Consider the following 12,736-nt stretch of genomic DNA (forward strand, 5'->3'; position numbering starts at 1 on the left):
ATAACAATTAATAATATAACAATATGTATACATATTTATATTTACCGAACTCGTCGAATGAAATCTTTTTCGTACGATCATAGATCCTAAGAAAATGATCGATGTTGTAAACTCGATCTCGAACTAACGTTGTTGGCTTCGTATTTTTATTTTTTTGGTCCCTTCTTTCTCTCTCTCTCTCTCTCTCTTTTTTTCTTGTTTTCTTCTTAAGAACGAAAAGATTATTACCGCAAGCGGGATAGCGATCAGTGATCGACGCGAATATCTTTCGAAAATAATATAAATATCACTTTGTTGTTCTTCACAGATTTCGATAATTGCACGCTTCCGTACGAGTTACCAGTACGAATAAATTACGTCTACGACGTGACAGATGTGCGTAAGTACGCGATGTTCTGTATCTGGTTGATACCAGCCAGTACTATGTTAACCATAGGTGCAACTGGTGCGGACAGTCTTCTCGTCACTTTGACGTTTTATCTATGCGGACAATTATCGATTCTTGGAAATCGTTTGAAAAACGTTAATCTAGAAATGGGAAAGCATCATTGCGAAATGAAACTTCTGATCGATCGACACGCCGAACTCGTAAGGTGAGATTCGATTTTGTTAGAGAGAAAGAGAAGAAAAAGAAGGAGAAAAAAAAAGAACGATAAGATAAAGGAGACGTGTTAAATTTATTTTTAATTTTTATTCTTTCGCCGATGAAACGTCATCGACGATATAAATTCTCTTTTTTTCTCTCATTTTTTCAATTTTATTACGATCCTCTACGAACAGTTTTCCGAATTAACATGTTTTTAATTCGTTGAACAAATTATTAGATAAATGAGATCGTTGGACTCTTTCTTATTTATTTTTTCTTTTCTTGGCACATTTCAAACGAAGGATTTCGCAGATTTTAATATTTTTATTGCAGATTGGCTTTGATTTTAAAGAATGCCTTCAGTTTTCTCATGTTCGTGCAGACGTTAGGTTTGATATGTTCTCTCTGCGTTGTGGCCTATCAATTACTCACGGTAATAAACAATAATCTGTTTATATATACGTACGTATATATTCAAAAGATTTATAGAAGAAATGAAATTCGATGACTAGCGCGATTCCATAACTACAAAATATCACTATCGTGTCGTTTCATTAAAAATTTATAGAACGCAATGTTTAATAAAGATTACTACCTTTTTATTAATTCGTAAAAGCGAGAAATGAATATGAATGATTAAAAAACTTTAATGATCTCTGTTCCGATTTGACATCATTCGTAACATTTATATTTAATATAACATTTCATATAATGAGATATACAATTAAGTAGATATAATTTCATTGGTTATATCTTGTAAAATATTTTTTCTAATAAATCATTCGTATGTTTGTGCGTATACGTGTGTACGCTTAGACGTCGGAGAACGGTAAGGATCTAAACACGATACACTTCGTCTTATATTCCTGTGCTGTCGTACTTCTGGCGTTTTGTTATTGCTTTTTAGGAGAATGTTTGATCGAGGAGGTGAGTTTTGAGTTTGTAGTTGAACGAAGAAAATCGTTGTTATAAGATGAACCTTCACAATTTCATTTTTAGAGTAGCGCCATTGATTTGGGTTGTTATCTTACGAATTGGTACGAATTACCCGCAAAAGAAATACGTTCGATGATGTTTTGTATCGCTCGATCGAGAAGACCTTCTTATCTAACAGCTGGACAATTCTACGTTTTTTCTCTCGAAACTTTTGCAGTCGTAAGTTCGACGAATTTGTTTTTTTTTTCGACGACCGCAAAAAAGACTCAATCCCTTCTTCTTCTTTTTTCTTCGTTTTTATATTTTATATCTTGTTTTATAGATCATGAAAGCTTCTATGGCCTATCTCTCGGTTTTGAGGACTATCACGTAACAAATGTGAAGTGAGATTAAATTTAGATCGAATTTTCTGCTTGTTAAAAATAAAATGCAAGAACATGTATATATGTCATTTATATACAATTTCTATGGTTTTTCTATAAATCCGTAAGACGCTAGGGACGCTAAAGGAAAGAGTAGGAGTAGAGGACAAAGAAAAAGAGATCAACGTTCTTCGCATTCCTCCAGAATGAATCTTTTTTCGTAATTTTTTTTTTTTTTTTTTTTTACTAATCGTGATCGTTTCTGCAAGAATGCGATCGAGACGTCTTTTACAATATCGTTTTCTTTTTTTTCTTTTTTTTTGGCTGAAGGAACTAAGAGAAAATTTATTTTTGTTTATTTCAGAAGTGTATACATACAGTGTACAGTTTAGCGAGCTAAAAAAGATGAATTCTTTTGTGCTTCTCGATAAATAATTCGTTCCGTCTCTATTGCAATAGTTCGAAGCACGTTGGATCTTGCCGACGTTATTTCTACTTGGTGAACTTCGATTCGTTATAAATGATAATAATAATATAATAATATTAATATTAATAGAAATAATAATAAAATATAATAATAATAATAATAATAGATATAATAATAATAATAATAATAATAATAATAATAATAATTAATAGTAATAATAATTAATAATAATTAATAACTTCTCTCGTACGTACGATGTGCTCGATAAATCGATCGAGCCGTGTGGCATTGTCGTTACATTTAAAACACTTATTCGTTTGAACATTTTTGACGACGCTAATTAATGTTACATGTTTGCTTGTTCATTTTTTATGTCAGTTTTTTTTTTTTCATTTTCATTTCTCTCTCTCTCTCTCTCTCTCTCTCTCTCACACTCTCACAACATGCACACGCACACGCACACGACATACGCTTTATCTTTCTCACTTGTCATTTCGCCGTCTTTCGCATGCTAAATATGTATCACAATAATATCGTATAAATCTTTCGTAGAAAAGAAATCGTGCAAAGGATTTATCTAGCGCATCGTACGCGATACAAATCATTTACAAATGTTTAACACGACGATATCGAATCGATTAAGTTACTTTGTTCTCATCATTTTATTCATTCGTAGTTTCGTGAGTGTTTGTGCATAATGTGTGAGATACGCACAAACAAATCTAGATACACGCATTCGTAAGAATTTCACTCGTACTTTATTCACTCTTTCTCTCTTTTTCTCTCTCATGTAAAATCGTATTTTTATTCATCGCGAACTTTGTGTGTTTCTGTGTGTCTTCTGCGTATCGTTCACGATGTATTTTACGTATATGCATTATTTATTTGTTTGTATGTGTCTTTCCATGTGCATGTATATATATATATATACATACATATATATATACATATATGTATGTGTATATATATATATATATATATATATATATATAATCTTTTTATGTAGTAACATATCAAGTTTAATCGTATGTGTTCGTGTTATGTACTGTAATATCATATGTGTATGCACGAATCGATCTATTTATCTGTATGTGTGTATGTATGACTGTACTCATGTGTATAATAGTTAAATTTATAAATACAAGGACAATGTCCGATGCAATCTAGGCGAGACACGAGATCGTGCTGTGTGTCGGCTGCTACGTATGTGATAATATGTCTCGCAAGAAATTCATTTAATTTTTGTATGTTTTGTATGTTTTGTACACTGAAAAAAAAAAAAACAAAACTTAGATTCACCTTCAGCACTTTTTTTTCGTTTTTTTTTTTTTCTTTTTTATAGAAGAGATGGAGGAAGGAGCCTCGTCGAGAAGAAGGATGAGAACATGGTTTAATGGTGTAAGAGTACAACGCTTCTTCGTTAATCGAATAAATTGAAAGCCTTGTCGTTGTAACCTTGGCAAATAGACGACATTTTCTGTAAGGGAATCGATGTAGACGAAAGAGTGGATAGTGAGTGATTCGAAGATGTGATACAGACATGTCTATCTCACGTTCCATATATTTTACAATGTAATAATGACGAATTAGAGAACAAACAAAACTATAGAATAATAGGAAAGAAAAAGAATTTTTAAGTTACGTTGTCGAACGGTGTCTCGAAGAAAAAAAAAAAGAAAAGAAAAAAAGAAAAGTAAATGATAAAAACAGAAATAAAATTAAAAATATAATACAAGTGAACTACGAACTACGTCGATATATATATTATTTTTGTCTTTTTCACGAAGATGCATGTATATTAAGTTTCTGCTGTTTTACAAAAGAATCGTTAGAATGGATCTCAATGAAGGTAATGAAAATATAATTAAAATAGTATAATTTCCTAGAAATTATAAAACACAGTTTATCGTATTATATGCAGCATATTCTCGTTCTATTTTTTCGTCGAATGAAGCTTTAAGGTTCTTCTTATAATTAGGATAGTCGTCGAGCAAAAATAAAAAGGATCGATTCTTAATTTGTAGTTGATGTATGATGTAATAAAAAGGAAAAGAAAAATGAAGAAGGAAATATTATGTGCTGCATAGTGATATATATTTATAACAACTACGAGAAGATAAATATATATATATATATATATATATTTATTTATTTATATATATATATATATATATATATATGTATATATGTAATAAATGTGAAATTGAAAAATGATAGAGTTGTGTTGTTTCTCTTCTCGCGCTTTACACAGTACAACGCGATAGAGTACTGTAAAAATATTCCATTGTTCTTTTTCTTTCTTCTTTTTTTTTTTTACACTCATATCAATCGTGAAAGTAAAAAGAAATACTAAAACATCAAATATCTCGGGACGTTTGATTATCGACATGCCTTTAACACAGATTTCAAGGAATGAGGAGATTGTATGATCGGAAAGGATTGGAACTAATAATTATAACTATAAATAATTAAGGACTGAAGGCAGTTTTAACATCTGACAAAAAACCCACCAATGATAAAGTGATGCGAATCATGCAGATGTCTTTGTTGTGTTTAGTTAGGGCAGGCAATACGTACGTTTTTGGGAATAAAGACTAAGAAGCGATTTTATACGAAATTTATTTGCGCAACAGAATATTTAGCAAAATAGTCAATGGTCTACTTAAGATGTTTCATTTACAGAACCGTATGAAATTCGCTCGCATATTTTATTCATAGCCTCTGTAAATGAAACATAGATGTATTATGCCAATGCCAGTGATTTCTGATCACAGCATGACGATTTCATCGTAAAGAGACCATATTACATAGAAAACATAAAGAAACGCAAAAGGGAGGAAAAAAAACCTGCGCTTACATAAAATAATATTTGATCTAAACTTACACTGCAGTATCTATACAAATTATACTAAATTAAGAAAAGAACGTCATGTTTTATTATTATATTTCTAAAGTTGAAACTCGACACGAATAGTGTTATAGCTTTGTTACAACAACAAAGGAAAGCTAAAACATTATTTGTAATGTCAACTTTAAAAATATAAAATTATTTTTCTCTTCAGAGGACGTTATTCGACTATTTACAAGAGAGTTATTTTTTCTTTTTGTTTTTTGCTTTTTTTTTTTCTTAAGACTTTATTTATTTCCTTTTTTTTTTTTTTAAATAGTTATTTTGAAGCTAAATTATAAGCTTGGCACGTTTTAAGAGATAGCAGAAAAAAGACGAGTACTTATAAATCTATGAGCTAAAGAAATGTATTGTGTACAAGAATATACTTCTCTTTGCATAAGTAATATTGCTATTTTTCTTCTACTTTAATGCATTTCCTTAGACTTTGAACTGTCTTTTTTATGCGGCCAAGAGAGATACCTTAAGAGATATGTACAAAATGGAATAAAAAAATAAAAATATTAGTCTGAAGGGCAGCGATAAAATTTTCACTTAGTCATTAAATCAAAATCGTTATGTTTAGCGATCGAGTGAAAACACTGACACTGGCATAACCGTACGGGCTTTTTTTTCGTTCCTAATTGCTCCCATTGACTCGTGACGATAATTCTATAAACACTAAGATTATAGCGCGTCTTTCACATATAATCGCTTATCGATCGATTCCAACGGGTAGCTTTTCCTGGTTGTATGTCTGGTCTGTCTGTCTTTCTTTCTGTTTTTTCTTTCTTCAATGTGTTGCTTTGTTTTTATATAACGTGGGACACTTACAGTGGACAGTGGATGGTTTTGCGTGAAAAGTGCTTACAGTCTAGATGGCCCAGAAGAACATCTGTGGATCGGTGTGAGGTAGTAACTTTTTAGTGGTCAAGTACATACATATCCTTCTTGCGCTACTGTAGACGCGTTTGTAGGCCCTTCCTGTAACATTTGAATTAATAAAACATGTATGTATATATATATATATGCGCAAAGTTCTACACGTATGCATATATATACATATATATATATATATATATGTATATGTATATCATGTATGTATGTATATATATGATATAAAGCATATTGGTTTACGTAGCGACGTTATTTAAAAAGCGTACGAAAGAAGCGGAAGAGTTGGTAACGTCTTATTTCAAACATCCGCTCCTTACCTTTGTCCGTAGATAATTTCTATCGCGTATCAACGTAACCCTTCCAAAATAGTTCTGAAATAATCTGACCTACTATTCTCTAGATTTACATGTAGTTACCTAATCCTGTTTTATGATGTCTATTGTTCATTATATGTACAATGTCTTACGTCCTTAGCAGTTGTTAGAGTCTGTTTGTATTCTTCCAGGCTAAACCCAGAGTTGCTATCGTCTCCGCATGCTTGAACCACTAACGACCCGTCTTCCCCCTGAACATTTTATTCGAACGTACGGTATACAGACATAATATTCTGGTAATACCACCTATCTCTATCACTCTATATCAAAAGTACAAACGTACCTGAGTTACTTGTTGATCGTTTTCATTAACTTTTCGTTTTTTTGAAAACGTTTCGAGACTTTGATCCGATGGTCTCTTTCTACTGGTAACGTCTCCTTGATTTCTTGGGGAAACGCCACCATTGTTTCCATTGCCCGCTATGTTTCCATTTCGATGAACACCGCCGGATACCTGAACAAAAAAAAATTCATGTCTTTTTAACGAAAGTTGATTTAAAATCGACGAACAAGTATCGAGAGAATGCGAATCAAATACAAACCTTTCTCTCTCTCTTTAATAACGACGGAGAAACGTATGTGTTTAAGTCTCTCCTTTTGACATGCTTCGCTTCTATCCACATGCCATCCTTGAGCATTTTTATTAGCTCGGCTTGCCTTTCGACTGAAATTTTAATAATGCAGGAATTAATAGTTATGAAGATACATAACGCGACAAATTGTTATTACAGTAACATTCTTAACGATGAGATATGTGATATTACTTACTTGCGTCTACGAATGACTTTATGTCATATGTCAGATCAACATTTAAATTTTCGCTCTTCGCAAAGAGCAAACCGATGAACCACATCGAGCATTGTCTATCTGGCTCTGGTTCCAATGGTGGGAAAGCTTCCGGGTTAACATGTGCCAGAGTAATGTGAGGATTTCTTTCCAGCGTACCTGTTTCAAAGAGTTAGGATTTTGCCAGATTGGCATCCGCGAATTGTTAGTATTGAAATAATAGGAATAACGATAATTCTATTTTTATATTTACAATTATATCAATAAGTAGGTCACAGATTAAGACGGTTTTATTTTTACGCTTTGTAGTTGCTGCATATAATCCTGTGATAAACTAATACGAACATAAAACAGAGCTATTTTGGAAAATGTTTTAAATAATGAACTTGCTTGAGTAATGGCAAATTTCATGTCAATTAATGAATAAAATTAATGAAGAAATATCAATGAAACATCTACGTAAATATTATAATTATAATGTTACATCTATAATTATATACATATTACATATCTACAATTGTATACATCTTACCTATCAGATGACGTATTTTCGACTCAACCAGTCCACACCATTCGAGTTGATCTTCTGGTGTTAAACTTCTTGCTAACAATACGATATAATGTTTGTATTTGTAGAAGAAGTTTGGTGGTTCGAATAATTTGTCCCAGGTCGCTTTTCCCATAATAATTTCTTCCGTTATTGATAAACCAGCTTCAAAGGCTTCTTGCATGATTGTTCTGGTTGATACGGAGACGTTAAATGTGGAATTTTGTTGTGGATATGCCGGAGTAATTATCGGCATCAAATGATATCTGTCGGATACATTTACCTGTAAAATTTATAGTTATATTTATTAACATCAAAGCTATGTACAATTTTTTCTTGAACAACGAAAAATTAAAATCAATTATATAAGAATTATAATTGTAACAATTGTCACGAGTGTATTTATTGGAATAAATAAAATTACTCTGGAGAAAAATATTTATAAAAAACTTAAAAACTCACTCGTGGATCCCATACAGGAAAACCTAGATTGACAGTATCGGGTTGTTTTAAGAGGACAGGTTGTGGCCATTTCCACTGAGAAAATACGAGGAAAAATTTTTCTATTAAAGTTGCGGCTACAGCATTAGGATAAAGTTGACACGTGCGAGCAACTAGCATTGCCCAAGACACACCACCAAGATATCCTAATACATTGCTATATATTCCGTGTCCTGGAAAATATGAATATAAGAGAAAACGTTTAGTTTGTAATTTTTATTATAAAATTCTTTAATAGATAACTATCATTTATATACTTACTTTTAGCCCATAATTTTATAGCTCTAAGTGCCAATCTGAAATTTTCTATATTAGGTACTAAACGTAAAATTTCATCTGTCACTCTACATCCATTTAAACTTCTCACACATTTTTGATCAAGGTTTTTTAATAGCATATCGTCCCTGAGATCCTGTCAACAAAATGTATATCTTAATTAATATCTAATATTTCTCATATAATATAAATTTAAATTCAAATTTTTGTTAAAAATATGATAAATCACATACCATAGTGTCTGGGATTTCTTTTAACGTTAACTTTGCAAATAACATGTCAATTTCAATACCATCAAAATTCATTTTTATGACGGGTACAAATGCTTCTTCAACAGCCTATAAAAAGAAAAATGATTAGTAAATAATTATATGTAAAAAAAAAAATCTTTGTAAATATGAAGCAACAGCACAGTCACAATTTAGTTTCTTATAAATAAGCAAATTACAGTCTTTCTAATAGTCTTTTATACAGTACTTACTATTCTGCAATTTACATGAAAAGATAAAATTTACATAAACACAGTATTAAATAGGAACCGTATTATTAATTTTACGTACTCTTAAATCTGTGACCTCTTCTTGCATTTTTAACAGTTCAAAAAAGGATGTAAAATAATCGGATCTATATATATGCCTTGGGACAACGCATAAGGCATCGATATCAGCACCTTTGTGATGAACACCTAACCTATATGAACCAAAGGTGTATATTTTACCACCAACTTGATCTGCGACATTAGGTGGCATATTTCTAGCAATACTTGTGTCTCGAATCCATTGCTTCACCAAAGCATTTAATTTGCTGTACAATTAAACGTAACATATTAATTATAACATTCTTCATATAATAATTTCAAATACATTACTTCAATCCGCATATATTTATTCATTAATACAAATAAACTTTACCTTAATATTTCCATTCTATGATTTAACTCTTCCTCCGATTCAAATACATTGTATGGTTTTAACGCTTCTTTCAATTCATTTGTTCTAGTAAGATCACTAGGTTTTGGTTCAGCTACGCTAATAGCCGATGTCATCCCCAATGTACGAAGGTTCTTTTCATTGGACGTATTATTGGTATTGGATTGAACCGGTTGGGTTGGCCACATTTTGAATTTATTATTTGTAATTTGCTATAAAAGAAAACAATTGATTTATCGTTACAAACGGTCTAAAGAATTTTCTAACATAGATATTATCTGAAATAGAAAAAGAAAAGTGTACGTAAAGAGGGTACAATTCTTTCTTTCGAATACGATTCAACGCGCATCCAAGAAGCATATACTATTATAATAGGATACTTTTTCAAGAAGCTTCATTATTACTTTATCATTATTACAATGTTGAAAAGAAGAAGAAAGAAAAAAGGAAAAAAAAAAAAGAAACGTAATATTCAAATCTACTTAATCCAATTGAATTGTACCTACTAGGAGATAAAAAGAATCAGCTAGTCTCTGATTCTTACCGCTTATTGTTCTGTCAAAGATACAGAGACATGTTGAAGATAAAAAGCGAACGTTTTGATCGCGTTGTCAGGTTATAAAAACCCGAAATGCCTGCATTAAGGAAACATAGGGCCCCTATAAATGATTTCAGCTGATTCCTGAAAAGGGAATTGTACTCCTAGCGTGAAACGCAGGTTCTTGGGGCGTTGCTTAATCGCGAAGCAATGTGAAGAAGTTGTAAACAAATTAGAAGGAAGCAACAAGAATTCATAAAGAACGATGTCCGCAGTTTGTAGATCGTTCGCGTCGGACATGCATTCGAATGCGCGAATAAAAGAAAATATTCGAATTTTTTTTTGGAGATATCGCACTGTTCACTTCAAGCCACCCTGTAAGCACCCGAGACTTCTTCTATTATCTTTAAAGAGGTAAATAAATAACGTAACGGTTTCTTATATTTTTTTTTTTTAGTCGAAAATAATGAATAACACGTATCCTCGTACTACACCACCTACACTATAAACATGGCGTCCTCTGACGGCTTGCTTCGACCATGAGATATTCCGCTAGTTGGTGGCGTACTTGGTTAGCGTCGTTTTAGGAACGATCGTCGCGCCATCTTTATTAATTATAAATTACTCCATATATATACATTAAAATATGTTTATTGGATTTGCATTAACTAAGTGAATTTTGATATTTATTTCCATTTTTTTTCTATCCAGATAGAAACTGAATAGTTAAATGAAAAGGGAATAAAGATTCTAAACGATTAATACGAATATTCATCGAATAATCGAAGTTACTTTCGAGTATTATTTCGATTATCGAACGTGCATTGGAAGTAAAGCCGAATGTGATCGTTGTAAGTTTGAAGAAGTTCGCAGACGGTCGGATTAATGCTAATAACAATTATTTCGTTTTGCTGGAAGAATTTATGAAATATTTTCGACAGTAACAAGTATGTATCTTTAATATTTGGATTATATTCTTCGATGTTATCCGACGTATATATTGCTATTTCGATCGAAATTATATATCATATACGAAGTTAATAATAATTTACACAACGGTCGCTTACGAATTTACGTATGTATGGGTATTATGGAATTAGAAGAAAGATAATTCTTTCTTTTTGTGTTAATTAATAGTTCAAATTGAACAAGTTTTACTTTTAGATTATGGACTATAGAAACTTTAGGAATCTTAATCTTGATACGCACGTTTCAAGGTTAAGAAAAATATATATATATACACACACGTATATTTAAAATAAAACTGATCGAATCGGTAGAATCATATAACAATTTAATCAACTTTTAATTACTTAAAAGTTCATTTCTTTTATAAATTTAAGTTCATAGAAAGTTCATATCTATATACGAAGTACATAATCACAAGGTTCTATTAGCATTTTAGTTACTTTCGTTCTTAATAAATCGTAATTAATTTTCTACTCGTTCTTTCATAATCAATTTTAATGAGAAAGCTATAAGAACCATAAAAAGTTTTTTTCAATATTAGCTCGAAAGAAAAGAAAGATACACATATATGAATAACATACGTAATATATTCTTTATATAATATAAAGTTTTTCAATAATAGTTACCGAACTTTTTTTTTCTTTCTTTTCTTTCCCTTTTTTAATAAAACGTTCCTTCAATTTAGAATTAAATTAAAAAAATTTTTTTATATCTTTATTGTGTATATGTGTGTGTCTAACGTATAGTATGATTGTTCGCAAATGTACATAAAACACAATGTAAGTCAAATGGTAATTATTGTTCTTTTTGCACGATATCCTTTTTTTATTTTTATTTTTGATAAGAATTTCACGCAATAGCGGTTCAATTTCATCGACGATCGATCGAAATTTGTTTCAAACCTTTTCAGTAATTTACGAATTTTTGATGTGAACTTGATTTTTGATATAGATCAAATAATTATAAAATAATTATAAAATAATCTAACAACGACAAATCGAATGATTTTGGCGATCAATTAATATAATTTCGTGAAAGAATTTTGTTACTGAATTTTGATCAAAAACGATATAATGGCCATTTTACTGACCGATATTCTGTTTCATATATAATTGCAATCGATAATACTATATGTTATGAACAAGAAATATTAAAAAAATTTTTCTAATATAAATGTTTCATATAGAAGAATATTCGATAAATATTATTGAAAAATATCATCTATTATTTATTATATAAACGTATTTCGTACGTTTCTATATGAAATGTATAAAAATGAATGTAAGCTAATCATCTCTCGGTTTATACAAAATATTCCTACGGAATGATTTTATCTTATAAACAAAATTTATTCTTTAAAAATATTTATTTTTTCTATAGATTTACGAAAGAAGAAAAAAATGAAGATTCAGAAAAATTATAATAATACTTATTTGTTAGCTTTGATAGTATTATATTTAAAAAGAATCAAGTATTTTTTTTTTTATAATATTTTTGTGATTTTTACGAATATTTTAAGTAATGATGTTTCGTTTAATATATATTTCATTATATATACGAGTGTAGGATTAATTTTATATAAGTAAAGGATTAATTTTACGATATAATTTGCGAAATTACATAAAGTATATTTCGTACTACTGACATATAATTTAATTTAATAAATATCCAAAAAAGAAAAAATATTTTCTAATTACATAAAAATAAGATCGCGTAAACTA

At 30.3% G+C, this 12,736-nt stretch overlaps 2 protein-coding genes across 8 annotated transcripts in view; one reads left to right on the forward strand and one right to left on the reverse strand.

The window, feature by feature from the left end:
- LOC127064088 (odorant receptor 82a-like) overlaps window positions 1-3,698 on the forward strand; it is a 56,097-nt gene extending 52,399 nt beyond the window's left edge. The window contains exons 2-7 of one of the 2 annotated variants that reach the window (XM_050994636.1): window positions 308-593; window positions 920-1,019; window positions 1,403-1,513; window positions 1,586-1,741; window positions 1,845-1,905; window positions 3,654-3,698. In XM_050994636.1, coding sequence (XP_050850593.1) covers window positions 308-593; window positions 920-1,019; window positions 1,403-1,513; window positions 1,586-1,741; window positions 1,845-1,895 — 704 coding nt within the window. In that variant the 3' untranslated portion in view covers window positions 1,896-1,905; window positions 3,654-3,698. The remainder of the gene's footprint in view (window positions 1-307; window positions 594-919; window positions 1,020-1,402; window positions 1,514-1,585; window positions 1,742-1,844; window positions 1,906-3,653) is intronic. The other variant, XR_007781583.1, reaches the window with a different exon arrangement.
- LOC127064085 (poly(A) polymerase type 3) lies at window positions 2,181-10,576 on the reverse strand. Of its 6 annotated transcripts, XR_007781579.1 has the most exons (13): window positions 10,053-10,576; window positions 9,491-9,720; window positions 9,140-9,383; window positions 8,813-8,917; window positions 8,565-8,715; window positions 8,265-8,476; window positions 7,788-8,085; window positions 7,238-7,414; window positions 7,012-7,133; window positions 6,753-6,923; window positions 6,562-6,660; window positions 6,070-6,182; window positions 2,181-3,578 (listed from the first exon to the last, which is right to left on the reverse strand). XR_007781579.1 is itself a non-coding variant. In XM_050994620.1 (12 exons), the coding sequence occupies exons 2-12, from the start codon at window positions 9,694-9,696 to the stop codon at window positions 6,129-6,131; spliced, it is 1,839 nt and encodes a 612-aa protein (XP_050850577.1). In that variant the 5' UTR covers window positions 9,697-9,720; window positions 10,053-10,576; the 3' UTR covers window positions 4,915-6,128. The 6 variants fall into 6 exon arrangements, 4 of the variants coding, with proteins under 4 accessions (XP_050850577.1, XP_050850579.1, XP_050850578.1 ...); XR_007781580.1 differs by lacking the exon at window positions 6,562-6,660; XM_050994620.1 differs by lacking the exon at window positions 2,181-3,578 and having other exon boundaries at window positions 4,915-6,182.
- Between the last annotated feature and the right edge of the window lie 2,160 nt (window positions 10,577-12,736).

The sequence above is a fragment of the Vespula vulgaris genome, chromosome 5, assembly GCF_905475345.1.
Source record: "Vespula vulgaris chromosome 5, iyVesVulg1.1, whole genome shotgun sequence".
NCBI classification, from domain to species: Eukaryota; Metazoa; Arthropoda; class Insecta; order Hymenoptera; family Vespidae; genus Vespula; species Vespula vulgaris.

What these genes read in the sequence shown, in the direction of transcription:
- LOC127064085 (XM_050994620.1), bottom strand. Translation starts at nt 9,696, where the DNA reads ATGTGGCCAACCCAACCGGTTCAATCCAATACCAATAATACGTCCAAT. An exon ending in CATAGAATGGAAATATTAAG is followed by an intron (nt 9,384 to 9,490) that starts GTAAAGTTTATT and finishes TTAATTGTACAG; the next exon opens with CAAATTAAATGCTTTGGTGA. An exon ending in AAGAGGTCACAGATTTAAGA is followed by an intron (nt 8,918 to 9,139) that starts GTACGTAAAATT and finishes TTCTTTTTATAG; the next exon opens with GCTGTTGAAGAAGCATTTGT.